This window comes from Fringilla coelebs, assembly GCF_963513975.1.
Source record: "Fringilla coelebs genome assembly, chromosome: 10".
Lineage (NCBI taxonomy): Eukaryota > Metazoa > Chordata > Aves > Passeriformes > Fringillidae > Fringilla > Fringilla coelebs.
This window is the reverse complement of record NC_140036.1, coordinates 4,683,598-4,710,630: the sequence shown is the minus strand read 5'-3', so window position 1 is coordinate 4,710,630 and position 27,033 is coordinate 4,683,598. Positions and strand designations below refer to the sequence as shown.

The following is a 27,033-nucleotide window of genomic DNA, read 5'->3' as shown; positions in this document are numbered from 1 at the left end:
AACCATGAACAAAGAAATGCCTGGGAACTGGAAAGCTTCATACCCTCTCCCTCACACCACAGTCTTCAGCAAGAGCCTGGGGTCCTTCTCACCCTTCACTGCGTTGCTGTTTGGGTTGTTTCACACCCCTCAGGTGGGTTTTGGTGGGTGGATTCTGTTAGTCCACACTGTGATGGAACCCCATACTGTGTACCAGTACACAGACCACAATCTGCTCCAGCATTTTAAAGTAATATTTAACTGCAGCTTTGCCTATTCTAACTATTATTAATGATCTTTACTATTATTATTGATCAGATTGTCAGCTCCTGGTTTCCTCCTGATCCATCTCTGCCTGACACAGCACAGCCTTAGGCTTCACATCAAGTTCAACCCATGGCCTAACAAGTCCAGCTACTTATGTCAAGCACTGAGCTACTTCAAAATCCTGTAATTTTTTCAATGCAGTGGGCTCTGGGCAGGGGGCAGTGGGTTTGGGGTGTTCTTTCAGGGGTTTTATGGGTTGAATGCATTTAGGCCCTGCTGTCCTTACCTGCTGTCCTTGTGGTTGTGGTCCTGCTGCATCCATGTTCATGGAGGGAGCAGAGGGAAAGGAGAAGACAGGGGGGGAACCAGCCCTGGATCACCAAAGTCCTCACAAAAAAGATCTCTCTACATGTTAACTTTATTCCTTTTCCACCTCTACCTGGCAGATTCTCCCTGAACACCCACCTGACCTTCTGTAACTTTCTCCACTTCTTTCACACCAGGGGTAACATCCCACAGGACAAGCCCCAGGAGGGGCTGGTCACAAAGGACACAAGGTGGCCCAAATGGGGCCAACAAAAGCTCCTGGCCCCAAAGGTGCCAGGGTGGTGGCTCTGTGCACAGGGAAGGTAACAGCTGGAACATCTGTGTTGGGGAGCCTTGGAAACCCCCCCTTGGACTGCTGCTATCCAGGCATGGCTATTTTTGCTTTTCTTTGCCTTTCAGCAACCTCTCCCCCTCTTTCAGGTTTTCTGCTAACCCAGTAATCACTGTGCTCATCATTCTCCTCCAAAAACATCTGTCTTTAACAGGGGAACAAGTCAGAGTGTGATCCATAGCAAAAAACTGACCAAAAGAGCTGTAGCACAGTGAGGGCCTTAGTCCCTGGGGATGTGTGAACACAGCAGGTTCCTGACTCAGGGTCAGGCAGCTGCAGCAAGAAGGGGCCGAGTTTATCACATCTCACTGTCCTGCCAAAGCCATCCCAACACAGCCCTGCCAAGCTGCAGCCTCAGGAGCAGCACTCCCAGCCAGCAGAGCCTCGGGCTGGGAACAAGGTCAGGAGAGCAAAGAACAAAGCAGAGAGATGACTGGGGAATCAAGAAAAACAAGAAAACAACACTCAGACTTTCCAGTTCTGCTCTTTTCCCTCAGCCACTGGGGAAAATGAGCCCTAAATATTTAAATATTTAAAAAATCATGGAGTGAGGCCCAAAAAACTCCTGGAGTTCTGCTCTGTGCTCCAGCACAAGTGGCTCTGGGCACAGCCCCAGCTCAGCCATGGCCCTGCAGCCACTCCCCAGCCTGGGAAAGCTGAGGCATCTTATCTCCATCCAGCACAGCCACAGGGTGGGTGCCACAGCCACCTCCAGGGCACAGCAGTGCTGCTCTGCCACCACAGCTGGCTGGAGCTTTCCTGTGCACATCACCAAAGTGCCTTTCAGTTGTGATTTGTGGGTGATCTTTGCTATGTGATTGTCAATTTCTCAATTAGTCCGACCAAGAAGTAAATACAAAACCAAAAAAAAAAAAACCAAACCAACCCCAAAGCCCTCTGTGTGCAGAAAACAAAGGTTTTAACAACACAGACCTGGGCACAGAGCAGGAAGGTTGATCCCCAGCACTGTGCTAAGCAGGAGCAGAGCCCCATCCAAGTGGCTCTGACCCCTCTGGGAAGAGCCAAGGCAAACACACAGACTGAAGCAAGACTTGAGAACAAACATTCAAGCATAAAAGAATTTACTTAAGGAATACCTTTAAAAATAATAACTTAAAACCCACCATGGTACCTCCCCCCTTAAGCTGAGGCTGGTGCTTGGCTTCTGCCTCTTTGCAAGAACAATCACATAAAGAAACTTCAATTTTTTGCCCCAAAATCATTTCAGCATTATGGATTTGAAGCAGGCAGCCCAAGACCTCCAGCTAAAGGAGTTCAAAGCATGACAAACAGGTTCCAACAGGACTCTGCCTGCAGGAAACAGAAGAATGTAACATGTTTGGTAAATATAACCCTCCCCACCTCCTGCACGGACTGCTCCCGAGGCTGGAAATGCAAGGACCAGCTTCATTACAGGCACAGGCCTTTGCTGAAGGCTGTTCCTGCTCTTCCCAACACTTGGCAATGCTGCAGGGAGGCAGGAAAAGCCCCAGAGAAGGAAAAGAACACAATAGATGAGTTGAGGGATGAAGGAGGCATCAAAGCACAGGGGAGAGGGGGCTACAAACTACAAAAAGGGTCTGCCAGGAGCCAGCCATGCCCCAACCCTAAAACAACAGGGGTAGCCACAAAGGAAAAGTGACACTGCACTAGAACTCTGCAATGGGCAGTGAGACACAAACTGGGCAAATCTCCTATTTCTTTCCCCTCTTCCTTGAGCATCCCTGCCACAAGGAGGAAGCACACCCACGGGCTGGCAGCTCCCTGACTTTCCCTCTCACTCTGCCATTAGTGCTGACTAATTAATTACACACAAAGCAAGACCTTCCTGCAGCCACTGGAGCATAGCAATATGCCTGGCAGGTCCCAGCTGCAGGTACAGATCTGAAAGCATGCCCATCTCTCAGTTTCATGCCATGACCCCCTGTAGCTCTGCCACTCTTTGTTCCTGGCTGTGGGAGTAGATCCTGGAAGGAGAAGCAGAGTGAAGCTTTCAGGACACAGCTCTCAAGTGAAGAAAAACTCCCAGGAGCTGATCAAGAGGGGAATTCACCAGACATGGGCACAGAGGTGGGCCCAGGGAGCAAAGCAGGGCAGGCAGTCTGGTTTGGGCATTTCACTCTCCTCCTGCCTCACAGAAATGGGGCTGCACCAGTTTGGAACAGTGGGAAGGCAGACACAAAGAGGAAACCAGCTTTTTCTACTCTCTCAGTGCCTGTCAAACTTAGGGAGCTTGTGCAGTGCTCCCCAGCAGCCCCAGCCATAAGGTGGTCAGTGGCTCTGAGGCAACAGGGGTCTAAACCATGGCAGGAAACAACAGGCTCACTCCAGTCTCTAAAACTCACCTGCCAGTGCACTCCTTCCTAATTTGCTTGGCAACTACCGGATGAAAAGCCTAAAGATTATGGAAAAGAAAAGCCCAGAGATTCAGCAGCCCAGAGGAGGGCAAGGGAAGAGGATAAAAACATTGCAGCATGAAGGGACAGTCAGAGGGAATCACACCAGCCATTGTCATGTCGCTCCCAAGACCACCAGCAGCAGAAGAACACACCACAGTGATGACTTCCAGCTGAAGTTCCTTCTTTTTACATCAAGATGAGATTTGAGTGCTCCAGACCATCATTTTCCCTTCAGCCCCCCAGTCCTGTCCATCTGTGTTCAGGCCACCTTCACCAGCCACTTCTCGAGGGCCTCCAAGTCAGCCTCTCCCTCCTCTCCCTTGCTGCCTCGAGCACTGCACTCCACAAACTCCACCTTCATGGGCAGCTGGGAGAAGTCAAAGTCCTTGCCCTTCTTCCCCAGCTGGGCAGGGCCCCCTGTAGCTGAGCCATCCAGGCTGGTGGGAGCTGCAGAGCGTGTCACCCGCAGGGTATTGCTGCAGGGAGAGAAGGAAAAAGGGTCAGGAACTGGGGACCAGGGGAGCATCACCTGCACCATGGCTCTGGGATGTCTGGGGTGCCAGCAGCATGCCAGCTACACCAAGGACACACACAAGGCCCAGCACTGCCCTGTGAGGCTCAGCCAGGGCCTTTGTTGGAAGGCACAAGTGCAGAGGCTCAAGGCAGTAGGAGGGCACTCAGATTTGGTTTATAATAAAGGACAGCAGAAGTCAGATGATAATGATGATTATGATATCCTTATCCCAATTTGCCCACGGTAACACTGGAATAACAGTGCCTAACAGGGCACAGCAACTCCCTAGAAATCCAACATCTTCACAGAGGTAGTTGGCAAATGCTCAACATCAGAACAAGCAACCCTTATTTTCCTGGAGAATGTGAACATGAGGCAACTAACTCCTCTGCTGAAAGCCAGGAGGTTGGGTGTTCAGCCTGGAGGAGGCACAGCACAAACAGCCCTGCTGCCGTCTGCTGGCCAAAGGGGTTATAGATCCAGGGAATCATTTAGCTTGGAAAAGCCCTCTAAACCATGGAGTCCAACTGTAAACCCAGCACTCCAAGCCCCAGACCGAACAGACTGTTCCCAGCTCCACAGGGAACTCAGACACGGCTCAAGGGAGCCGTGTAAGGTAAGAAAAAGGGACAAGAGGAAAAGCCCAGAGGGATTGAGATCCCGTTCCATACTTACAGTTCTTTCTCCAGCTGTTGCTGGATGAGTTTTGCTGATTTTGCCATTGTGACATCTGGAAAGAAAATAAAGAAATCAGCTCTTTGGTTGTCAGAATTCAGAGCCTTGTTCCTCCCCCTAAAGTAAGGATGGGTTTGATGCACCAGCACTCCCTCCTGTGCTGTGCTTTCCATCTGTGGCACACAGAGCCATGAATGCCTCAGGCAACTCCTGAGTTAGGGCGATAAATAATTACAAAACTCAGATGTGATACTGCCCCAAAACATCCAACTGCTACAGAGGGACCCCCACTTCCACTGTAGAACTTGTAGGAATCTGAAAATCAAGTCTTTTTTAGTAGCTGGGTATTCTGGTTACTCCAGAGAAAACACAGAACCCTGGCAGCTGAACATTGTAACTTTGAAACTGCCAAGTGTGTAGGGATAGTTCACTGTGCTTGAGCTGATCCTATTTCTGAGGAACAGCTCTGCACAAAGCCAGCAGAAACAAAAAGCCACACAAAATCCACCTGCATCACCTACACCCACCCAAAGAGCTGCAGCTCTCCCAACTGCTCCTCAAACACTCCTGCAGAGTTTAAACCTGAACTCCAGCCTTCCTTTAGCTGCCATGCCAGCTCCCAGCCCCAGCAGGAGTGGCAGGCCCAGCCCAGGGTACCTTGCTTATTGCAGGCGATGAGCAGCGCGGGCGCGTTCCTGAGCACGGTGCTGTCCACCAGCACCTGGTACAGGAACTCTGCCACATCCTTCACCTCCCGCTGGAAGGCCACGCTGTCCACCACAAACACGATGGCTCTGGGGCAACAGGAAGGACAGGGGATGGGGATGGAGCTCTGCAGTCACCTTCCCCTGCAGGCATTCCAGCCTGGGCTGAGATCTCCACATCTGGTCTCACCCAGCCCAAGCGCAGGCTGGCAGCGTGTGCTGGATGAAATACACCCCATGTATTTCGTGTATTTCATTCCATCAGCTCCAGCCCCCGCAGGAATTCTTCCCCTGTCTGTCCCAGGATATCCCACACCCCCCAGACCTCCCTGCTGCAGTGGCTTTGTCTCCTGGGGCACCACAAGCACGGGTAAGTAAGAAATTCATGGTGCGATTTTGGGATTGTCCTGTGCAGGGTCAGCAGCTGGACTCCCTGACCCTTGTGGGCCCCTTCCCACTCAGGACATTCTGTGAAGGCAAAGCAAAAATTAACCAGCAGCAGCCCCTCACCACAGAGCTCTGACTCTGGGGGCACCACCAGGCCAGCTCACAGCATTCCCAGCACCATCATTTGGTTTGTCCCTTTCCAAAGGATCACCTGCCCCCTCCTGCCCTGCTGATCCCCTCCAGGTTACCTGGCTGCAGCTTTGAACCTCTCCAGGAACTGCAGCCTCAGACTCTCATGGCCTGGAAGGTCGATCAGGGTCACATTAGTGCTCTGGAACACAGGCAAGAAGGAATTAACACCACCTGACCCAGGAGTTCCTGTGATCACAGACTGGGGAAAACCAGTCTGACCCTGGATTTGTGTCCTGAAGGCACAACAGCCTCACCTACTCACACACACCAAGCCTCCCTAAATACACCAAACCTTGCTGGGAATAACACAAAAGTGCCTTTGCAAGAGCCTTTTTTAACTGGAAGGAAGCAGCCAGAGGCAGGAGGTGGCAGAGAACACTCAGCTGAGCAGGGCCACGTCACTGCTCTCCAGATAAGGCTGCAGCAGCCCCTTCCTGCCCACTGCTCTTGGGTTTCACTGGAAACCTTGGCTATGGTTAAATCAAGAATCAAAAAAGCAATCTGCCCTGCAAATACTTGTCTGCTCCATTAAAGAGACACAAAAATGGAAAAATTTTTTCAAAACCCCGGCACGTTATTTTACAAAGTTTTTAGCCTTATTATCACACTGTTGTTGAGAATGACTGAGAAGGTGAAGCCACAAAACCTGTCTCTGCTTTCACAATTCACCAGCAGTAGAGGTGCTGCCAGCATTGTGCTCTCCCTGCCACGTGTGCATCCAACACAAGAGATTTCCAGAATGAATGAATTGCCAAAAACTGAAAACTACCAGATCTGTGGACCTAAAAATAACAAAATCCTTTCTGGGACCACATAAAGTCCAGCTGGAGCCTCTGCTTAAACCTGATGAAGCTTTTAATTTCAGGTTTTCTTGGCAGAAACAGAAATTACTGCTGAGGAAATAAACCAGTGCAACAGAACAGTGAAACCCCCAGATCTCCCTCCTGCCCCAACTCAGAGGTGTGATTTTCAGTCAGAAATGTTGCACTATTTTACAAGCAAAGAAAAAAGAACCTGTGGAGCTCAATAACACATTACACACCCCAGTATTTCTTTCTCAGTATGGATTGCCTGGAAAAATCCTATCCTGCACTCAAACTGGGGCCTGAGCAGCACAGAAATCCCCAGGATTATGAGGGGGAGCAGGAAAAGGCTGGGGCAGGGCACTCACCTTGTCCTGGCTGAGCCTGTAGACAGCAGAGCTGTCGGTGATGGAGGTCTGGGTGTCCCGGTACCGCCCCGACAGCAGCTGGGGGAACAGGCACAGCATCAGAACCAGCACCTGAGAGGCTCCCCAGCCCCAAACCAGCCCCAGCAGCACCCTCAGTCCCCTCAGAAACTGAAATGGTCTCACAGGGTAATGGGCAGCAGAGATCTGATCTCAGTTTCCTGCAGGGAGCTACACCTGGGGTCACTTTCCCCAGCTAATTAATAAATGGCCATTAGGAAAATAAATATTTGTATTGTGAATCTCCACTAAAACAAGAAGGAAGAAAGTGTGCCTGCAAATCCTTCAGAGTTTTCCAGCTGGGACCAGGGCAAGCATGGCTGTGCCCCTTTCTTTTTCAGACTTAGCAGAATATGCAGGGTTGGAAGGGACCCCCCACCCCCTGCACAGACACCCCAACAATCCCAGGCAGTGCCTGAGAGAATTGTCCAAACACTCCTGGAGCTCTGGCAGCCCCGGAGCTGTGCCCATTCCCTGGGAAGCCTGTTCAGTGCCCCAGCACCTTCTGGGGAAAGAATCTTTCCCTGACATCCAACCTCTGCTCCTTGGCACAGCTCCAGCCGTTCCCTGGGGTGCTGTCCCTGGTCCCAGAGACTGGAGCTGCACACTGCGGTGACCTCAAACATCCCTAAGCCTTTTATTATATGACAAATTCAAACCAAACCGCAATTTCTTTGGACACTGCGTGTTGGACAAAATTCGCTCTCCATCCCTCCTCACCCCTATAAGCCCCACCTTTAAGATTTTAATTAAAAGATTAAAACCGAACTGAAGGCAACTCCTTCACCTCCGTACAAGAGGCCCCCGCGCCCTCCCCGCTCACCCGAGCGAAAAGCAGCGTCTTCCCCGCGTCGCAGAGGCCCAGCAGCAGCACGGCCTTGCGGCTGCTCTTCCTGCCCTGCACGAACCGCCAGAGCACTGCGGGAGAGAGGAGCGGAGGAGCGTGAGGAGGAGAAGGGGACACCCGAGCCCGCCGCTGCCGGCACCGTCGCGCCCTCAGCAGGCCGCGGGGCGGGGGGGAAAGGGAGGTTCCCGCAACTCACGGAAGGTGATGGCGACGGCGATGAGCGCGACGAGCACGGAGAGCACGGCGGGGCCGCCCAGCTCCCGCCGCAGCGCCTCCAGGTGCGGCTCCAGCCCGCCCGCCATGGCCCGCACTCGTGGCCACGCCGCACTTCCGCTTCCGGCCCCGCGGCACGCCGGGAAGGGCGGGGCGCGGGGGCTCATGGGAGCTGTAGTTCTCCCCTGAGGAGGCTGGAGGGACATGGCATGGTTTAGGGTGGAAAAGCTCTCTGACCCCAGCGCTGCCAGGGCCGCCACCAAGCCACGTCCCGAAGTGCCACATACACAGGGCTGGACAGCTCATTCTGCAAAGAAATTTTCCAACCTGAGCCTTTCCTGGCACAGCTTGAGGTCGTTTCCTCTTGTCCTGTCCCTGTTCCCTGGGAGCAGAGCCTGACCACCCCCAGCTGTCCCCTCCTGTCGAGAGTTGTGCAGAGCCACAAGGTCCCCCCTGAGCCTCCTTTGCTCCAGGCTGAGCCCCTTTCCAGCTCCCTCAGCCTCTCCTGCTGCTCCGTTCCCTGCCCTGGACACGCTCCAGCCCCTCGATGTCCTTCCTGAATTGCTGGGCCCAGAACTGTCCCCATGGCTGGAGGTGTCTCACATGTCCCAGCACAGAGGGACAGTCACTGCCCTGGCCTGCTGGACACACCATGGCTGGTGTGAAAAACACCAATCACTTGTTTTTAGAATTGTAAAAGTTTAATAGTAATAAAATAGTTGTAAAAATAGTAATACAATTAGAGTAATAATAATTTGGACAATTTGGATTAAGACAGTATGAGACAATAAAAACAAAGAGTTACAGACATCTGGGTGCCTTCTCAGAGGAAGAAGCGGATGCTGTCCAGACAGAATCCTGTGTTTGAATGGAATTTATGCATATTTATGCAATAAAGGCTGTTGCTTTTAAGGGTTAATCCTCTGTTAACCTGGGTCCTTTTTTGGGCTTATGTTGCCCAGAAAAGGTACCTGGATGTCCATAACTCTTTGTTTTTATTGTCTCATATTGTCCTAATCCCAACTGTTTAAACTTTTACTACTCTAATAACATTACTATTTTCATAACCATTTTATTACTATTAAACTTTTAAAATTCTAAAAACAAGTGATTGGCGTTTTTCACACTGTTCTTGAGCAGGAGATGGGACTGGAGACCCCCAGAGGTCCCTCCAGCTTGAGTGACCCTCCAGTGGGGTTCCTTTTATCCTTTAATGCCTTCTACCTATGTCACAAGAACTTATATCTGACATGAAATGCAGATGGTGCAGCTTTTTTTAGGGAAAGTTCTCTAACTGAGTTGTAGAAACAGCCTGTTAGAGGCATTGATTCTCTTTTTTTGCTAGTTTTGAAGAATGGGTTAAAAAAACACCTGTCCAGTGCATTCATCCTGCTTAAACTGAGGGACTACACTTCATCCATTCCTGTCACACTCTGCATTTCTGCCATCCAGGGAGGTTTTCAGGCTGCTGGACTTCTCACCACACTTAGCCTATGCATCCAAAAATCATCAATATATTCATTCCCCCAAAGCCAGGGCTTTGTGCTCTCAGCAGCTCCTCCACACCTGCCTTGACAGCAGAACTGGGACACCCTGGATGAGCCCAGGCTGTTCCTCTGGAGCAGAGAGCTCCAGCAGCCCTTTTTGCCTTGCCTGTTTATTTTCACTGTGGTTCATAATCAGGCAAAACAAGCTACATGTTTGTTTTCAGGTCAGCAGCACAAACTCAGACAGGCTGCCCAAACAAACAGGTTTCTGAGCAAATCCTAGATTTCTCCAGAAAGGCAGCCTAAGCCTGGACTCTCCCCATCAATACATGTATGTGCTCAATGAGTGCTGCCTGCTGGGAGGGACTCAGAGCCAGCCAGCTGAGATCTGAGACACAGCAGCTTCTGTTCACACCTCCCATCTTACTCCCACTGCATTATTTTGGTTTGGAATGGTTTTTATTCCTTCTTCAGCTTTCCTGACACAAACATTCTCCCTCTTCCTGTGTCCCAACCACGCTGGGGAACCCTCACCTGCCGGGGAGACAATGGGATAATCTGGGCAAACAAAAAGCACAGAGAGTACAAAACATCTGTTAATTAGGCTCCAGGGTATATTAATCCATTTTGCTCTGGCAAATGGTGCAATAAATTTCCCTAAAGGGCAGCAGTAAGTGACAAGAGCCACGCTGGTGTCTGTCACTGTCCTACAGTGGGAGGCACTAGGGAAGGAATGGGCTTAAGGACCATTTGGAAAAATCTCAGGACACCCTTTTAGATTTAAAATTTTATTTTTTGCTGTGCTGGCAGCAGAGAATTGTAAAGTGTCAAAGAGCTACTTTCAGAGTGATGAGGGAGGGCAGAGAAAGCAGTGAAGGCAGAGGGCCCTCCGTGGGTCAGTGTTCGCTGCTGAGGGCACGAGAGGAGTCATGGCTTGAGGTTTTCTCCCCCACCTCGAGGATCCTTCCCATCTCACTACTTGTCTGCAAGGAAGGTGCACACCTGGAGAAGATCTGGAAAGGGAAAGGACAGGGAGAAGTTCAGGTCCTGCTTTTAAACACTCCCATCCCACCAGCACACACCCGGCCATGCCAACAATGTCACCCCATGGAAAATCCACAGTGTGCCACAGAAAAAGAGCTTTAACCACAAATCCCACACTGCTGACTCTGGGGGGGTTCTCTGTGCTGTTTCTCAAAGTCCATATTTTCTAAAGGTGATGAAAAGTCTTTTATACACTTTGCTGCCAGAGCAGCAGATTTTAAGTCTGTTCTCAGTTCACCCAAGGAACTTTGAGAAAAGAATATTGGCATGTTTTTCCTTTAAAGGCATTGAATGGACAGTTCCAGAAGAAACTGCTCATGCCTGCAAGGTAAGAACTGCAATTCAGGACTTCCTCCGGGGCTGTTCCAGTTACCTGATGGATTGCAGGTGTTGAGGCTGGCAAGTGAAGCATAGTATTTATCTCCAAGGAATTCCTTGTACGACATTCCTTCACGGAGCTTGATCAGGCACTTTGTCCGGTCTTTAAACAGAAGATCCTTGGATTCATATGCAAACATATTGAAATCATCTTTCCTGGTTCCTTTTGGTCCAAACAGCCTCTGAAATAAAGGCACAAAGAGGAGAGAAGTAGAAAGATAGCCTATTTCTTCCTGCTTCTTCACCATCAGTCTGGAAAGCCTCAAGCCAGGCTCTGGAAATTCAGGATTGAACCTTCTGTCTGTATGCTCAGAGGAGGGATTGCTCACTAGCAATCACTCAGTGTGCTCAGTAGGCACATTTCTTGCCCCATTTTAACATGTCCCTGTGTGCAGAGATGCTGCCAGCAGGTCCTGTAACTTAACCATGAGTAGAAGCAAAAGACCAGACCTCTCACCAGACCCTGATAGTGGAACCAATATTAATGTTTGCAGGGAGAAACAGAGATGGTTCAGCCTGGTTTTGGTCAGCTGTGTGTGTGCAGGGAGCCTGCTGCTGGGGCTGAGCCTGACCCAGCTGTGGCACAGACCAGGTACCACAAAGGAGCTTCTGAAACACCCCAGCAGGAGCAGAGGCTGGAAAGGAGGTGATAAACTCATGTCACACAAGCACAGTGTGACAGCAGCAACAGCTGCAATCCCACTGCTACCTAAAGGTGTGCTTGCTAAGGTGGCAGAGGAGAAAGAGCACTTGGGAAGGGATGGAGGAAGGGGGAGGCCGAGGGACAAGATTGTCACCTCACAGCAGTGAGGTAAAAGCTTCCACCTTACTGACTTGGGGAAAATCAGAGCAACCCCACAATATTTTTTCAAGTCTCAGCACTACAAACCTCTTGGTTCTCCAGCATCTCACGGACTTGTTCTGCTTTCTCAGGACGTGCCATCACAGCGTGGGTAGGGACTTTGGCCAGGTGGCATCTTCTGTAATCCATGACATTTGCCCGCTGCCCATCAGTGCACAGCAACTCAAATTGGTCCATTTTCAGATCTTTGGCCCAGCTTTCTGTGTTTTTGCCTTTAAAGAGAATGGGTTTGGAGATTCAGAGAGCTTGCATAGCAGGAGAACATCAGCCTCAACACCACCTAGGCAATCATGCAGATGGGGAAGGCAGCCCTGCCCACGTACCATCAGTGTTCTCCTCAACGATGGAATGCTTGATAAAGGCCACATCCCCCTGCTCAACCAGACACCTGGGAAGAAGAAAGAGAGGCCAGTGATGTAAATGCTTGAATCCTGTCCCTTTCCCACAGATTTGATTTAGACTTGAGTCTTATTCAGTACAATTAATCTCCAAGGACATCCAGGTCTAGCAGTCCTGCCACAAATATTTTAAATATATCTGAAACACAGCCTTTACACTCCTTATTGTGTTTAAAGAGGAGCACTTCTGCCGTTGTGGCCGGGCTTGTGCCTCTCTGGGTTTGTCTGAAGGCACCAGGACACGAGTTTTACAGAACGAGGCTATTTCACATCAATTTTCAGAAAGCAAAGCAAAAGCATGTGACACATGTATAGTATTACAGAGACATGCCCTTTCAGTGGTGTAATGAAGAAAGAGAGTGAGTGTGGACATGAGGCTGTGCTTCAGCTGTGGCCTACCCTCTGTGAGCAGCCCCAGGGCACGGAGGCAGCCTGGCTGTCCCCAGCACATACCGTAAAGCTCCGGTGTATCCGTAGTACTGCTCGTGGCTGCTGGCAACGCACTTCTCTGGAGGGACCCCCCCTGAGCCCTTGCACAGCTGGCAGAGACGGGAGTTGGGAGGAGACCCGGGAGCACAGCCCTGGCTGAAGTATTCATCTGGAGGCAGGGATAGGAGAAATTCACTTTTCATGCCCTGGGAAGTTAGGTTTTATTGTATTAACACGTTCTCGCCCACTGGGGAGCTGGAATTGGGCTGGGAGAAGGAGCACGACTGAGTGGGCAGCAAATCACATGCATCCAGCTCTGACCATGGAACTTGGGTCCTGTTATTATTGATAATTATTGTTATTGTTGATAATTACTGTTATTGTTGCCCACAGAAGCTGTGGCTGCTCCTGGATCCCTGGAAGTGTCCAAGGCCAGGTTGGACGGGGCTTGGAGTAACCTGGGACAGTGGAAGGTGTCCCTGCCCGTGGCAGGGGGTGGAATGGGATGGGCTTTAAGGTCCCTTTCCACCCAAACCATTCCATGATTCTGTGATGAAGCAGGGCCTAAGGCTCAAGTGCAATAGGCACTGTCTTGGCATAAAAAGAGGAATTTTTTCCCTGCAAGTCATTCCCAGCTCACACAGAGCCAGCTCGAGCCTCCACAGCCTTTATGGGTCAGCAGAGGTGCATTTGGCAGCAGTGTCAGAGCTCTTGGGGTGGAAGGGACAGTGGGAAATGAAGGCACAAGGATAGAGAAGCCAAGAATAAAACTTACTAATATCTTCAATATTTTAATAATTATATGATTACTTTGTCTTGGTTGTTAACGTTGATGTTTCCAAATAATTTTTGTTGGACCATAACTCTCAGTGAAGTCTCAGGCAGTCAGATTAGACCCTTTAAGTTTCTTGAAGATCAGCCTCTATCCCCTGTTCTCAGCCCTTCCCCTCCCTTTATCCCCACTCCACACCCTGCACAAGCACCAGGCCTTGTGGGGCAGCCCACATTCCCTTTTTGGGAACCCCAAAAGGAAGGGGAGAGATGTGAAAAGAAAGCAAAGACCCCCAAAGCAGCTGAGGTGCCGTATCTTACTCTGAAGCAAATGCCAACAGCCTAAAATTTTGCTCAGTGAAACCTTAAATAACAGCACCTTCTCCATTTTCTCCCTCCAAGAGGGAATCTTTTAGGCACAAGAAACTTTGAAAACCCGATGAAGGATGGTAAAACATTTTTTTTGTGAGCAGATTCCCAGCTCAAAGAAATGGATTCCAAGCTGGACTCACCGAAGTTGCAGTTGCCTGTCCTGTTGTGGATCAGGCCCATGGGGATGTTCCAGCCAGCAGTTCTCCCCACGGCGGTGTGGCAGGACTTCTTACCCTGCAGGTTGTTCCAGCTGATATCATTGTCAGACTTCTTCACAACAGCCACAGCAAAGTAGGTTGCTTTCAGAAGATAAAATAAAGAAGAATTGAGGTCTGACCTAAGGATCCTACTGTGATCCCTTAGGAGAGAGCATTGGCTTCACTTGGGAAAAGGCACCTATGAACAGCACGGAATTACTTTGTGCTTAAAAATACTTGGCCAGGCAGCAACAATGGAAGAGTTTGTAGATGTGATGGATCTACTTCCATCACACTCCTGGGAAATGATGCTCTCTGGCATCTCCCTGCCCTCCAAAGCTCTGACACCTTTGTATAGGAGGAACCTATGAGAAGGCAAGGCACACGTGAGGATTTCGTATCCACTCCTGATTTCTTACTCTCTCCTTAGCAAAGGACAAAACCCTCCCCTCCTCTCTCCATTTCTAGAAAGAACAATTTCCTAATGCTGCAGCCCAGACCCTCTTCCCCTGTTCACAGCCCTGACACTGCTATAGTGTGACCACAACAATCTCTGCCACCACCAAATGTTTCACCTTGATCTTATTGCAGCCACTAATTTTCCCTCTAACTGCTAAACCTATTTCCCAAAATTCTAATATCTACACTGGACACTCTTTGGGTGGAGACTGGCCATTTATTCCCCACCTATGACTCATATCTACTTTTCTACTTATATCCCTCTGGACTGTTTTCTGTCCCTCTGTTGGCAGGAATTACCTGGTTCTTCTTGTGAGTCACAGTGATTATCTGTGGGAGGGGAGAAGAAGAAGATGTTAAGTTAAATACACCTCAAATCCAAAAGAAGAATCAAGCTCACTAATTTCTGGAGAAACTCTGTTGCAAAAGTGACCATTTCATGTAACACCTTGTGCCTCAGCAGAACAAAGCACAGCCTCCAGCTGCTCCTCTGAGCTAAAACAAGCAGTTTTACCAAGGCTCGTGCTAAAGGACCAGGGCATCCTAATTAAAACAGAGTTCCTGACTATCCATGCCTGCTCTGCTTTCATGGAAAGACAAGGCCTGCAATGGTGAGCAGAGTTGCCTCAGAGCACCGTGTGTTAGGCTGGGTATGAGGGAAAGGTTCCTCCCCCAGAGGAGTGGGGTGGTGGGACACTGCCCTGGCTCCCCAGGGAATGGGCACACCTCCAAGGCTGCCAGAGCTCCAGGAGCCTTTGGACAAGCTCCCAGGCACGGGCTGGGATTGTCAGCATGTCTGTGCAGGGCCATGAGTTGGACTGATGATCCTGGTGAGTCCCTTCCAACCCAGGATATTCTGTGATTTCTGCAGGATGCAGCACTGCAGCTGCTTTGTAGGATTCCAGAATAAAACTGGCACTTTGGCACCAGCCCATTCCCCACCAGCTGGACCCTGGGACAGAGCTGTGCTTACCCTCATAGCTCTCTGCCATCACTGGCACCAAGCCACACATGCCAGCAGTGTAGACAAAGCCTCCATCTAAGCTGATGGCATCTGCTTCACCTTTCTGAAATGGAAAGGTGCAGAAATGAAACACTGCACACCCCCAGGCCAGCCCTTTTCAGAGCTCAGAGGGTAAAAGAAGCACTTGAGAAGTTCACAGTGAGAAGAAAAGGGACAAAAAAGCTGTACCATGATCTTTGTGATGCATTCCTTGGTGTCCTCTGCCACAACACACTCCACATCCCCGTTGCTCATCACGCTCCAGACGTCACACTTCTTCTTCTCATCCCTGCCGATGGCACACCACTGGATCTTGCTGTCTCTGCGGCTGGGGCTCAGGCGATCTGCAAAGGGAAAACAGGGATGAGCCCTGCCAGCCACGTCCTGGTGTCACAGACATATTTTTTTGAAAAATCCTTTCATTAGGATCTTTTCTCTTGAGAAGCTGGGAAGCTTCAGCTTCCCCATGTTTTGCTGCTTTGGAATGTGATTTGGAGAATTGTTTACCCAGCATGTGAAATTGTTTTTACTTGATGACTAATGACAGCCACCTGTGTCAGGGCTGTGAGCAGTCACAAGATTTTATTATCATTCCTTTCCTTGTTAGCCTTCTGATAGAATCCTTTCTTCTATTCTTTTAGTATAGTTTAAATATAGCATTTTATTTTAATATAATATATATCATAAAATAATAAATCATCCTTCTGAAACATTGAGTCAAGATTTTCATCTCTTCCCTCCTCCTGGGACCCCTGCAAACACCACCACATCCTGGTGTGAGGGACTTGGCCACAAACCACCTGTACACACCAACCTGCTGCTGCTCGGGGCAAGGAGTTCTTGTTAATTAAGCCTTGGGCTGGCAAGAATAGAAAACATGGTTCTTGAGCTGGAGGCTCAAAAATCAACTTACAGTTCAGAAAGGTGAATTGCTGCATAACACAAGCCATTCAGGCAGATTTCTGTTAGCTAGAACAGCACAACCACTAAACACCTGTGGAATTGCTGCCTGTAAAATTTCCCACATTTCTGCACTCCTCACAGCCCAGACAGCCATGAGACTAAGACCACAGTGAACTGGAAACCGAGTTATGTTTCTGTAGAACAGCACTTGAATAATCTGGTTTGATGCTATGTGAAGTCCATTCACCCCCTTCCATAAATATAACTTGACAGAAGTGAAGTATTTTAAATTGTACTATGAATTCAAAGTGGTTTCAGAGATCATCTGTGGGATGTTTGACTCTCAGAAAGCTATCACAAAATGCTTGATGTGTCTAGATGGAAATCGAGGACATTGGTTCCCTCAAGTGTCTGAACCTGGTGTCCTGGGATGTTCCTTCTTTTTACAGCCCAGAAATGGTTTTTCTAAGCAGCAGTTTTGACCATGCCCAGTCTCTACCACCAGCTGAATAACTGGTGTAGAGTTTGTGCAGATTTTCCATGTTTGTCAGCGTGGTGATTTGGGTTTGGATACAACAAATTCCTTTGTTGATGTTAGTGAAGTTTGTGAAGGTTCTGTGATTTCACACAAAATGTTTTGCAGATAACACAATCTGTGCCTGAAAAAATCATGTTCTTTTTGCCTGGCTGTATTTGCCAATGCCAACTCTTCCACACAGCCCATGCTGACATGACACTGGTGTTTGATGTCGTGCCTACCTTGCTGGAGGCTCTGGACAGCACTGTAATACTCAAAGCCCAGGTAGAGCTGAGAATCCATCAGTGATGGGATTTGCTTCAGCTGTACTGCAGAGTCTTTGAAAAGCAAGTCTTTGAGGGCTGGGTCCTTCTTGCCAGGTGGCCCAAAGAGGTGGAAGGAGTTGGTTGTGCCCACTCCAAATTTTTCCTGCCACAAGGGAAAAATAATCAGCAAACAACCACACAAAAACTCTCAGAAAGCTGGAGAAAGCAATCAAAACCGGAGGACAGGGGATGTTAGAGGAAGGACAGGAGAGACTGGTGGTACCTGTGCTTTGGAGAGGAAGTTCCAGATGTCATTGACCTTGCTGTCATCTCGAGCCACAACAGCATGAGCAGGAACCCTGGCCCAGTGACAGGCCTTGTAGTTGTCCACGGGCTGGCGGGTGCCATCCAGGCACAGCAGCTCGTACTCATCCTTCTCAGCTGGGGCATTTTCTGAAGGAAGGGAGGAACCATGAGTTGCACCACCATAAAAATAGACAGAAAAGTGAGTTTGGGAAGATTTGTAATTAGTTTTTTTCTGTGGAAGCTCCAGGGGGAATTCTTTGCAGAAGGCAGGTTGCAGGCATCCCCTTGCAATGGGATCATCTTGGGCATATGAAGGCAATGCCTTTGGAAGAGAGATCACCTCAGCCTCTGCCATAACTAACCCAACAGTACAAGGATTATTGCACAAAGGGATACAAATAGGTTTACAAATCCCACACAAATGGATTGAGCAGGTCAGGAGCTGCACATGGTCTGTGAAGGCCAGTAGGTGACTAATGTCAAGGCTGCAGACAAAGCCCAGGACTGAGATCACAAGGTTACATGAGAATTCAGGAGTGCAGGGACAGAGCAGGATGTTCCAGGTAGACCTTGAAACCCTTCAAGGATGGAGAGTGCACAGCTGTTCTGGAGAACCTGCCCCACTACCTCACTGTCCTCAAGGAGAAAAGAATTCCCCTTGTATCCAGTCCCCAGGCTGATCAAGCCCATCCCACAGAGCACCTCCTTGCAGGACAGTTATCCCTGCCCCATGAGCACCTTGGTGACCCTCCACTGAGCTCACTGCATGTCCTGGGTCTGCCAGGTCACCCTTGGTCTCCACAGAGTTAATGAACTCTTGCTGTGGGCTGAATTCCCCCCAAAATCCCTTCCAGAGGGATGGGTGACCTGCTCAGTTGCTCACATTACAGCTGGCTCTGAGATATGGCACCAAGCAAGTTTTCCAACTCTCAGAGAAGAAAAAGTGGATCCACCATAATCCCATTTCTCATTAACAAGGATGAGTCAGTTCACAATGTGCAAAACTTTTTTCAAGAGAGGAAAGAAGCATTTGGGCCTGGAGAGGAATGAAAACTGCACAATGTAGATTTGTGCAGGATGGAGTGGCAGTGAGAGGTGGGGCCAGAAAGAGGAGAAATGAGGGATCTTGCAGGTGTACCTTGAACAGTTGTGTGTTTCACAAAAGCCACATCTCCTTTGCCATCTTTCAGACACCTGCAGGTGGGAGGAACGGAAGAGAAGTTAGAAAAACTGACATTGTGACTCCCTATCTCCTGTTTCAACAAATTATTTTTGGCATAAACTGCAGGCATAGAATGATGGTCTTCCCCAAAAAAAGCTATGCTGGAAGGGAAGAAATTGTAGTGGCAGAGAAGTAATTCAGTCTCCTCAGGACCTATGATTCCAACACAGCCCTCCTTGGTACAACAAGAACTTGCATGTGTCAGGGCCAGAATATTCCCCCAAAGGAAAAATAACTGTCACTCACTGAAAAGCTCCAGAATATCCAGAATAAGGTCCTGTGCGGGACATTTTGGTCTTGGCATCCCCCTTGCACTGACGGTACAGTTTGGCTTCAGTGGTGACACCAGGAACACAGCTGGCAGAGAAGAAATTGGCCACAGCTATGGATGAGAAGGAGCAACAGTTGGTCAAAAATTCACTTTTAGGAGGACTGGGAAGGGAGGGGACCCACAAGAAATGTCAGTGCCCTGCGAGCTACCTCCAGACCCCCACAGAAGATTGGGCAACACCCCTTTCACCGTGACACCAGCCCTGGCTGAGCTCCCACACCCCAGTCTCACCCTGACACCTGGTGTCACCCCTTCCACCATGACACCAGCTGTTGTGGTGTGATGTCATGGTTTGCCTCAGATACCCCAGGTTCCCCCCAGATTATTCCCTGCCAGGTGTGTCAATCATCCCTCCTTTCCACACCCTGACCCCTGCTGAGCACTGTTGGTTAATCCTGGCATTCCACAAGGGTGTTGAGTGATTGTCAGAATTCAAAAGATGCCCCACTCCTGAGGAGACACTGGGCCATCCAGATGTCATTTGTCCCCTGAGACTTCCCCCCCCATCTGGTTGGTGGTCCCTTGTGTTCCTTCCCTCCCCCTCTCCCTGGGGTTAAAAGGAACAGCAACCACACGGTTCAGGGAGTTCTCTTGGAGCTGTTACTGCATTCCTGTGGGCCAGAATAAAGCTCTGGATCAGAACTGACTCCTTTCCATCAGAACCAACTGCTTTCCTTCACCATCACCTTAAAGTTTCTCCATCAGAGGGAAACCTGATCTCCTGCAAACCTGAACTTGTCTCCATGAGCCCAGCTGCCAAAGGTGTCTCTGGGGTGAAATCACCACCGCTGCCACCTTTTGGTCAAGCAGCAAGGGCCAAACAAGCCCAGGCAGGTCCTGTCTGGCTGTGTTGGTAATCATTGCACTCACCAGCCCTGGCTGAGCTCCCAGCCCAGTCTCACCTTGCTCGATGGAGCCCGAGTCTTTGCCGTCCCACTCGATGGCCTCGCGGTGGATGAGCGTCCCGATGGGGATGACCCAGCCAGCCGACCTGCCCAGCCCCGTGTGGCAGGAGGTCTTGCCCTGCAGCTCATTTATAGAGAAGCCTGTTCCTTTCTTCACAACGGCCACGGCGTAGTAGCTGGTGGTGGAGCCTGCAGTGCAGGAAAAAGGAATGGAGCAATGGGAAAAGAGGACTTAGGGACATTTCAAATCCTGCTAAACTCCCAGTTTCAGGGAGCAAAGTGCTGCGCTTCTAAACAATCAGCTAATCTGGTGGAACACTTGTGGTTTTCTCATTTTCTTGGGGGTGAGCTGATGCTGCCCATATTGAACTAATGCTGCACCTTACAACTCCCAGTAAGTGACCTGAAAATGCTATCACACTCAAGGTGCCATAGTTTTGCAAGGAACTTCAACAAATATATTTGCAAGTCTCTTCTCAAATGCCATTGGCCACAGACACCTTGTGAGACTGAAACTCCATATTTAATCTTTAGAATTTTACCCACTCTGTCACATGCTATATATGGATACAATGACTGAGTTTTGGGGCTGGTACAGACCTCAGCCTTTAAGGTTTAAGATCTTTTTCTTAACTGCCACGTTGGGAATGACTCTGCTGTGTTGCTTTGATCCTGAATATGGTGTACAAACAGGCTGAACTCCAAGGAAGAGGTCAAAAGAGATTGGAGTTTTGGATGTGGCAGGGAAATGGCATCTGTTTGGCTCAAGAAAAAGGGGGGAGATGAAGGATGGTGCAATGGGTGAACAGGGATGGAGCCATGGATCTCACTCCAGTCAGAAGGGATTGTTGCAGAGCCCTTTTTATGCTTCTTTTTTCCTGGGGACTGCCTGCATTTCTTGCCTCAGTGATCTCATTGGGTGTCCCCCCCAACCATTAGTAATGCTGTTGCTGTTCCAATAATTTTTTTTTCTGTCTGGATGATTACACAGGAAATCACAGAATTTATCTGTGCCTCCCAGCTCTGTGTTTTACCCACAGAGTTCAAGGCCACTGAAAGCAGAAGATCTCTGGGACCAGCACCATTTTTATGCCATGTTTCAGGAGGACCATGATTTTTGCTCATGGGATCAGAGACCTGGGCTGCAGCAAATGACAAGAAATGGGGCACTGGGTCCTGTGACCATGGGTGATGATTCACATTTTGTTGAACTCCCTCCCCATGCCTTCCCCTCTGGGACATGGAAACCAGGGGCAATATCTTGGACCCCCAACCAAAATAAGTGGGAACTCTGCATGCAAGGGATGGCCTCTGCACTCTCAGTTTGTTACCACCACTTGGCTTAAAAAAAAAAAAATGGCATGGAAATGTACCTTCACTGTGTTCATAGACCTCAGCAGCAACGGGCTTCAGCTTGTAGGGAGCAAGGCCTGCCTCAAAAATTTGACCTCCATCCAAGCTAATGGCATCTGCTTCACTGTTCTAAACAACAAAGACATTTCATCAATTAACAAAGAGCAGGAAAAGCACTTCCCAGAGTCTCTCCTGGATCCTTGTGTATAACAGTGGGATCACAGGTAACAACCAGAAAGGAAACTCCATCTCCAGGTCTAACAGGCTGCTGAAACATCCCAGCAGAGGAATTTGCTGCCCACTCACCGAAATGGCTTTTATGCAGTCGAGGTATGATGCTTTCTGCAGGCAACTGAAAGCAAAGTTCTCCTGTTGCATGTGTTCCTTCAGGCTATTGCATTTTTTCTCTTCTGCTGAGGATATTGTGCACCACCTGACACTTGGCTTTTGGGGAGCAGCAAAACACAGAGCTGTAGAAAGAACCAGAAATAAATAGTCTCAGAGAGGCAGAAAGGCATTGATTGGAGAGAAACAGCATCTCTGTGAGCACAGGGTCAATGGTTCCCTTTGAGCACAAGGTCACTGCTTCCCTGTGGCCATGGGTGATGGCCTTGTGTAGGATCTCCCAAGCCACACAGGAAGGTCCTTTCTTTCTTTCTTGCCTGACTTGTGCCCCATCAGGAACATCTGGGATACCCATTCCTGTCCCTGGACTATTGTGATTCAAGCAGCCTGGACTCACAGCCACATCCACAGCATTAGGAGAACAAATCCACACACTTCAATAGAAATCCAGCTCAAGCCTTTGCAAAAACAGAGAGAAAATTTGGAGCACTGAAGCAGTGCCTGTGCCAATAACCCCAGAGGGGGAGCAGCTCTGACCTGGCCAGGCTGTGTGTAGTGCCCTGCCTCTCTCACCTCCTTGGCAGCTGAATGATCTGATCTATTGAACTGCCTCTATGTCTCACCTGCTCCACTGCACCCCCTGAGAGATGCCACAGCACCACCACAGTCCCTCCATGAGTGCCCCAAGCAGTAAAAGCAGCTGAATGGCTGCTCTGGGGAACCAGAACAAAGCAAAAGCCTCTGGTGGATGCAGATTCAAGTCTCCTCCAGAAACCTGAACCCAGGAATGCTGGAAATTTGCAGTTCAAGGATGTGGCCAGCCTGTGCTGTCACTTCACCTGCACTCTGCTCCTTCTGGGCAGGGCTGTGCAGACCAAGAGGCCACTTGCACCCCACTCTCCCTCCAACCTTCGATGGCACATTTCATCCAAACACTCCAGATTAACCTGTGTGGTTTCCATTTTCTCTTCCATCTCAGAAACAGTCTCTCTTTACCTGATTCCTGAGCCTCCCAGTTGACATGCTGAATTTGGCCACAGGCAGAATCCTTAGCCTCAACTCCTATGGCCACCACCTCTTTTTTCATGTTTTTCAAGTTCATCATACATTTTTCAAGTCTTGACTGCACAAAGCCATGATCACCTTAACTAATGCTGGCAAGCATCCTGCCTGGGACAGAGGCTGGGTGGAGACCTCCTTAGGGAGTCAACCCAGCTGTACTGGTGACCCTGAGAAGGTAATGGCAGCCTGAGCGCCCTGGCCACTGTCACAGACCTTGTGGGTGACTTCTTGTCTCTTTCTGTGCAGAGGAGGAACCATTAAAAACCATCTTTACATGCTAATATTCAGCAGAGGTGCTGAAGGATTTCCTGATGCCAGAGGCACAGGGAGCACTTCCTAACAGAGGACATTAATCACCACCACACTTTATGGGGGATCAGAAGAGACCTGCTGCCTGCTCCAGGAAGGAGATCCCTCTTTCCCTGTCCAGGCATCAGTCCCCAGGCCAGATGTAGCCAGCAGTCTCCTTGCCACGGCTACCTGCTCATTGCCAGCCAGAGCTGTGAGCACAAAAAGAGGAAAGAATCGCTCCAAGCAGAGCCAGCCCTGCAGCAGCACAAATTTGGCATAAAATAGGCAGGAGCCTGAGCAAAGCGCAGCTGCAGCGGCAGGACGGAGTGGGAAGCACACGGCATCTTTCATTATTTAAGCTCTATTTTACTGTCACTGCCCTCAAGTTTAACCAAACACATGTACAAGCTTGACAGGCAGGTCTTGCTGTAATTTCTCCCCCCTGGCTGAGCCCGTGCTCCTCTCCCAGCACAGCACTGGCCGGAGGATGATTTTTCCCTTCACCCGGTGACAGCGGAGCGCAGAGCCCATCCCAAGCATTCTCCCCCGTGCTGGCGGGAGCGGAGCATCCCTCCTCCTTGTAGGGTGGGCAGTGTGGGCAGCTCAACCCTCCCTCCATCCCACAGAGCTGCCGTCAGTGACATCAAAACGCCGTCCTCCTTGACAGATCCACGGCTGCCGAAGCAAGCACCGCTCCGTGTGCCGGCCTTTCCTCAGCAGCCTTTCCTCCGGAACAGCCTCGCCCGGGGGAAGCCTGGGGTCCACGGAGGTTTTGACTTCCTTCCCCCCAAAGTTTGCTTTCGGCAGACACTTACCCGCTATCCCGAAGGATAGCACAGTGAAGAGGGCGAGTTTCATGCTTGAGCAGGGGGTCGGATGCCGTGGGAGGGGTGCAGCAGCCTTGGTCACAGACCGTCCCCTCCGAGTCTGTGATGGCTCTGGAACCGCTTTCTGCCCCTTTTATAGAGGAACAGCCTTGGCTGTGTTTGCAGAAGCAATGACCTAACACTGTTTGTCCTTCCTTGTTTCTCAATAGCTCCTAAATCGCCCCCCTCCCTGGATCGGCCCATTTTTAGGAAGCCTTTCACTTTGGCACTGAACCCTTCCGCAGGCGGGAGTCAGAGCAGGGCAAAGCGCTTTGCGTTTTACCAGGGGCTTCAGATGGAAAATTCCCAAGTTGTGACATTTGAATTCTCCTGCGGGTTGAAACGCGGCAGGAGAGGCGATTTTCTTTGTGCTGCCCACCCCCTGCCTTGCCCAGAACTAATCTCAGAAAGTCCCTGCTGGATCCAGAGCCGAGTTTTGTGTGTTTGCCAGGAACTGCTGCTGGGGTGCCCGATGCCCCTTGGCTCGCAGCACCGAGTGCCTGCCCGCTCCCTCGAGTGCTCCTGGCAATGGCAGCGGGGTTGAAAGGCAGTAAATGATTCTTACACATGATCTCATGATCTGGAAAAAAAAAAAAAAAAAAAAAGCCAACAGCAGTGACCAGACAGCTCCATAAGTGCCCTGCAGACAGAAGGAAGCATCACGCTGCACTTTTGGTAAATTTTTGGGATGAACCTGGGAAGAAATACTGAGATTAGCAGTTAGCCTCCTCCCACTTCCTCTGCAAAGCTTCTCCATCCCATTGTGTCATCCTGGCCTGTCCCCCTGGGGCCAGAAGGCATGGCTTGGTCTATGAAGGGCAGCCCTTGTGATGCTGTCCCAGCCTTCACATCCCCATCTTTGCTGCCAGGTACAGGACCAGCCTCAGCCTTTGGCACATGCACACAAACTTCAGAATTCCCTGGACCACATCAGCCAGCCCCTGAGCCCAAACAGCATCCCTGGACCACTGCTAGGGCTGGTCCACTCACCAAGTCCACTCCACAGAAGCTACAGCTGTATCTCACCCAGCTCTTTGGAGCAGTTATTTCCACAAAGGTGCTCCCAGGTAGCTGTGGAAGCCTTTGCAGCTAAGGTTGGTGTTCCCAAGAGTCACCAGGCTGGCAGTTGTGATGAAAACCCAGCTCACCTTGAGTGACTAAGGAGAAAATGCCCTGAAAATTGAAGAAAAAGCCCAAGGGGAATTTACTGAACCTCAAGGTGGGGCAGGCTGAAGGAAGAGAGTAAAAAGCCCAACCAGGAGGGCCAGCTCCCAGGATTGCTTTCAAGAGCATGAGCCTCCCTTGGAGGGAGGATCTCCTGGATCTCCTGCACAGGTTCTTCTTCCCCTACAGCCTTCACTCTCTACACAGCTGGAGGTTGACAGAAAGCACCTGGGTTGGCTCTTGTCCCTTCTCCCAGTAGGCTCAGGGCAGAGCGACCTGCAGGTGGTGGTGGCACCCAGAGTGGCTTCAGTACAGGTGGGAGCCCAGTGCCAGGCCAAGGGTTTGGCTCTACAGAGTGACCCAGGGAGGGTGGAGGCCCTCAGGCAATGACCACCAGGAGCACCAGGAGCCTACCCTGCCTGCTGAGTGAGAGGCACTCCTGGCCACACTGGTTATTTCAGCATCATCTGTAGCACTTCCTTCAGCATGGCTGGTTCCTATTTCTCATCCCTTCATCCCCTGCTTTCCCAGCAGAGCAGAATTTCTTCTGTCTAGAGTGTCTCCAAACACACTGCAGCTAGTAGGAGGACTGACTTTCTCCCACCTCAAGCCTCTCCTTTTACAAGATCTGCCATCCATATTTACTCCAGCAAGCTGTGGCCTTCCAAGGTCTTTTTTCCACCAAGACAGGTAGAAGCCACTGAAATCCATCCCCAGCTTCCTGCAGGTCTCACTGATCCCTGCCTCACTCATGCAGCCTTAGCAACATCCCCATCCATGGGAAGAAGAAACACAAGGTCTTGCAGGAGACTGTCCCACATGGTTCTTCCAGAGTCTTTTGCTGATTTGTTCCAAAATGCCTTTTCCAACAGACATACTGAGAAACTGAAGTTGCAGCTGAAACAACAAAGACACCTGAGCATCTAAACACCGCTGGAAATGCTTGGGCATATTGACTCCACAAGTAGTTACAGAGCTGCCCAGATAAAGATTCCTTTACCACAGGACAGGTGAAGGGGAAAGATGCAGAAGAGAGCTTGGAAAACATAAAGGATCCACTCAAATAACAGAAGAGCAGTTGCTGGAAGAGCCCAAACTATCTTTGCCTTCTGCACATGGTTCCCAGACCTTTTTCCATGGACAACTCACTGCTCCTCTCTCCCTTCTTACATTATGCTTGCATCTCAATGCCTTCTCTGCCTGCCAAGGGGATGGCTGTGATGTGCTGATGGGATGGGTGGTGTTCACTCCACATCTCTTTCCCTTGCTCTCCCAGATGGCATCAGGGCAAATCCAGAGGTGAAGCAAGATGCTTGGATTGCAATACCTATTGTACTACAGCAACCTCCTTCATTTCCACAAGTCATCTGGAAAATCACCAGCCACATGCAGAGGTGCTTCTCTTTTTGGTGCTAGCAAATCCTACCTTTCTCCATGATGATTCCACTCTCCTCCTGGTGTGCATCCTCCCTGTGGATGCTCCTTTGACAGCTCTGACTCCCGTGGCCAAGCCTGTGGAGAAGAAACTCTTCCAGCACACAGCTTTCCCTAGAGGTACCCCATGGCAGAAGCACAGCAGGCAGGGCTGTGTCCTCCAGGCCACCTGGACTGAGGGTTCAGGCTTTGCTCTCCAAAGGACCCAACAAGGTGGGTCTTTCTGAGGCGTACAGCCCACCACGGGAAGCCTTGGAAGGAAAAGGAAAGTGTCCTGGGTGGCCTCCAGCTGCAAAATGCCATTTGTTTTGGAGTCCAGGAGGGATGAACTGCGTGGTGCAATCAATTTCCTCCCCTGAACATCCATCAGACATCTGCTTTGCCAAATTCTGTATTAGAAAATGCATGTTTAGTCACATGGTGAATCCTGCCTCTTGCTAAGTACGCTCACCTCCCTCTACAGGTTCTGTCTGACTCATACCAGGCTGCCTGGGTGCATGGTTGGTCCCATTCCCAAATGCCCATGTCTGGCTGACTCATCTGAGACCGAACAGCAAAGGCCAAATTTTAGTAACACTGGAAACTCTTGTTGGCTTCAAGGCAAG

The 27,033-nt window shown here is 50.1% G+C and overlaps 2 protein-coding genes across 2 annotated transcripts; both read right to left on the bottom strand.

The window, feature by feature from the left end:
* Positions 1-1,975: 1,975 nt before the first annotated feature.
* Positions 1,976-8,181, bottom strand: SRPRB (SRP receptor subunit beta). Its single transcript, XM_084212260.1, has 7 exons — positions 8,047-8,181; positions 7,827-7,921; positions 6,947-7,024; positions 5,832-5,914; positions 5,150-5,286; positions 4,493-4,547; positions 1,976-3,779 (listed from the first exon to the last, which is right to left on the bottom strand). The coding sequence occupies exons 1-7, from the start codon at positions 8,150-8,152 to the stop codon at positions 3,563-3,565; spliced, it is 771 nt and encodes a 256-aa protein (XP_084068386.1). The 5' UTR covers positions 8,153-8,181; the 3' UTR covers positions 1,976-3,562.
* Positions 8,182-10,322: 2,141 nt separating this feature from the next.
* TF (transferrin) lies at positions 10,323-23,890 on the bottom strand. Its single transcript, XM_084212247.1, has 17 exons — positions 23,780-23,890; positions 21,573-21,736; positions 21,287-21,395; positions 19,911-20,102; positions 18,924-19,059; positions 18,594-18,649; positions 17,433-17,602; positions 17,126-17,312; positions 15,653-15,807; positions 15,434-15,527; positions 14,761-14,790; positions 13,945-14,103; positions 12,686-12,830; positions 12,158-12,222; positions 11,862-12,046; positions 10,968-11,154; positions 10,323-10,563 (listed from the first exon to the last, which is right to left on the bottom strand). Exons 1-17 carry the CDS (start codon positions 23,820-23,822, stop codon positions 10,526-10,528), a joined length of 2,115 nt encoding a protein of 704 aa, XP_084068373.1. The 5' UTR covers positions 23,823-23,890; the 3' UTR covers positions 10,323-10,525.
* Between the last annotated feature and the right edge of the window lie 3,143 nt (positions 23,891-27,033).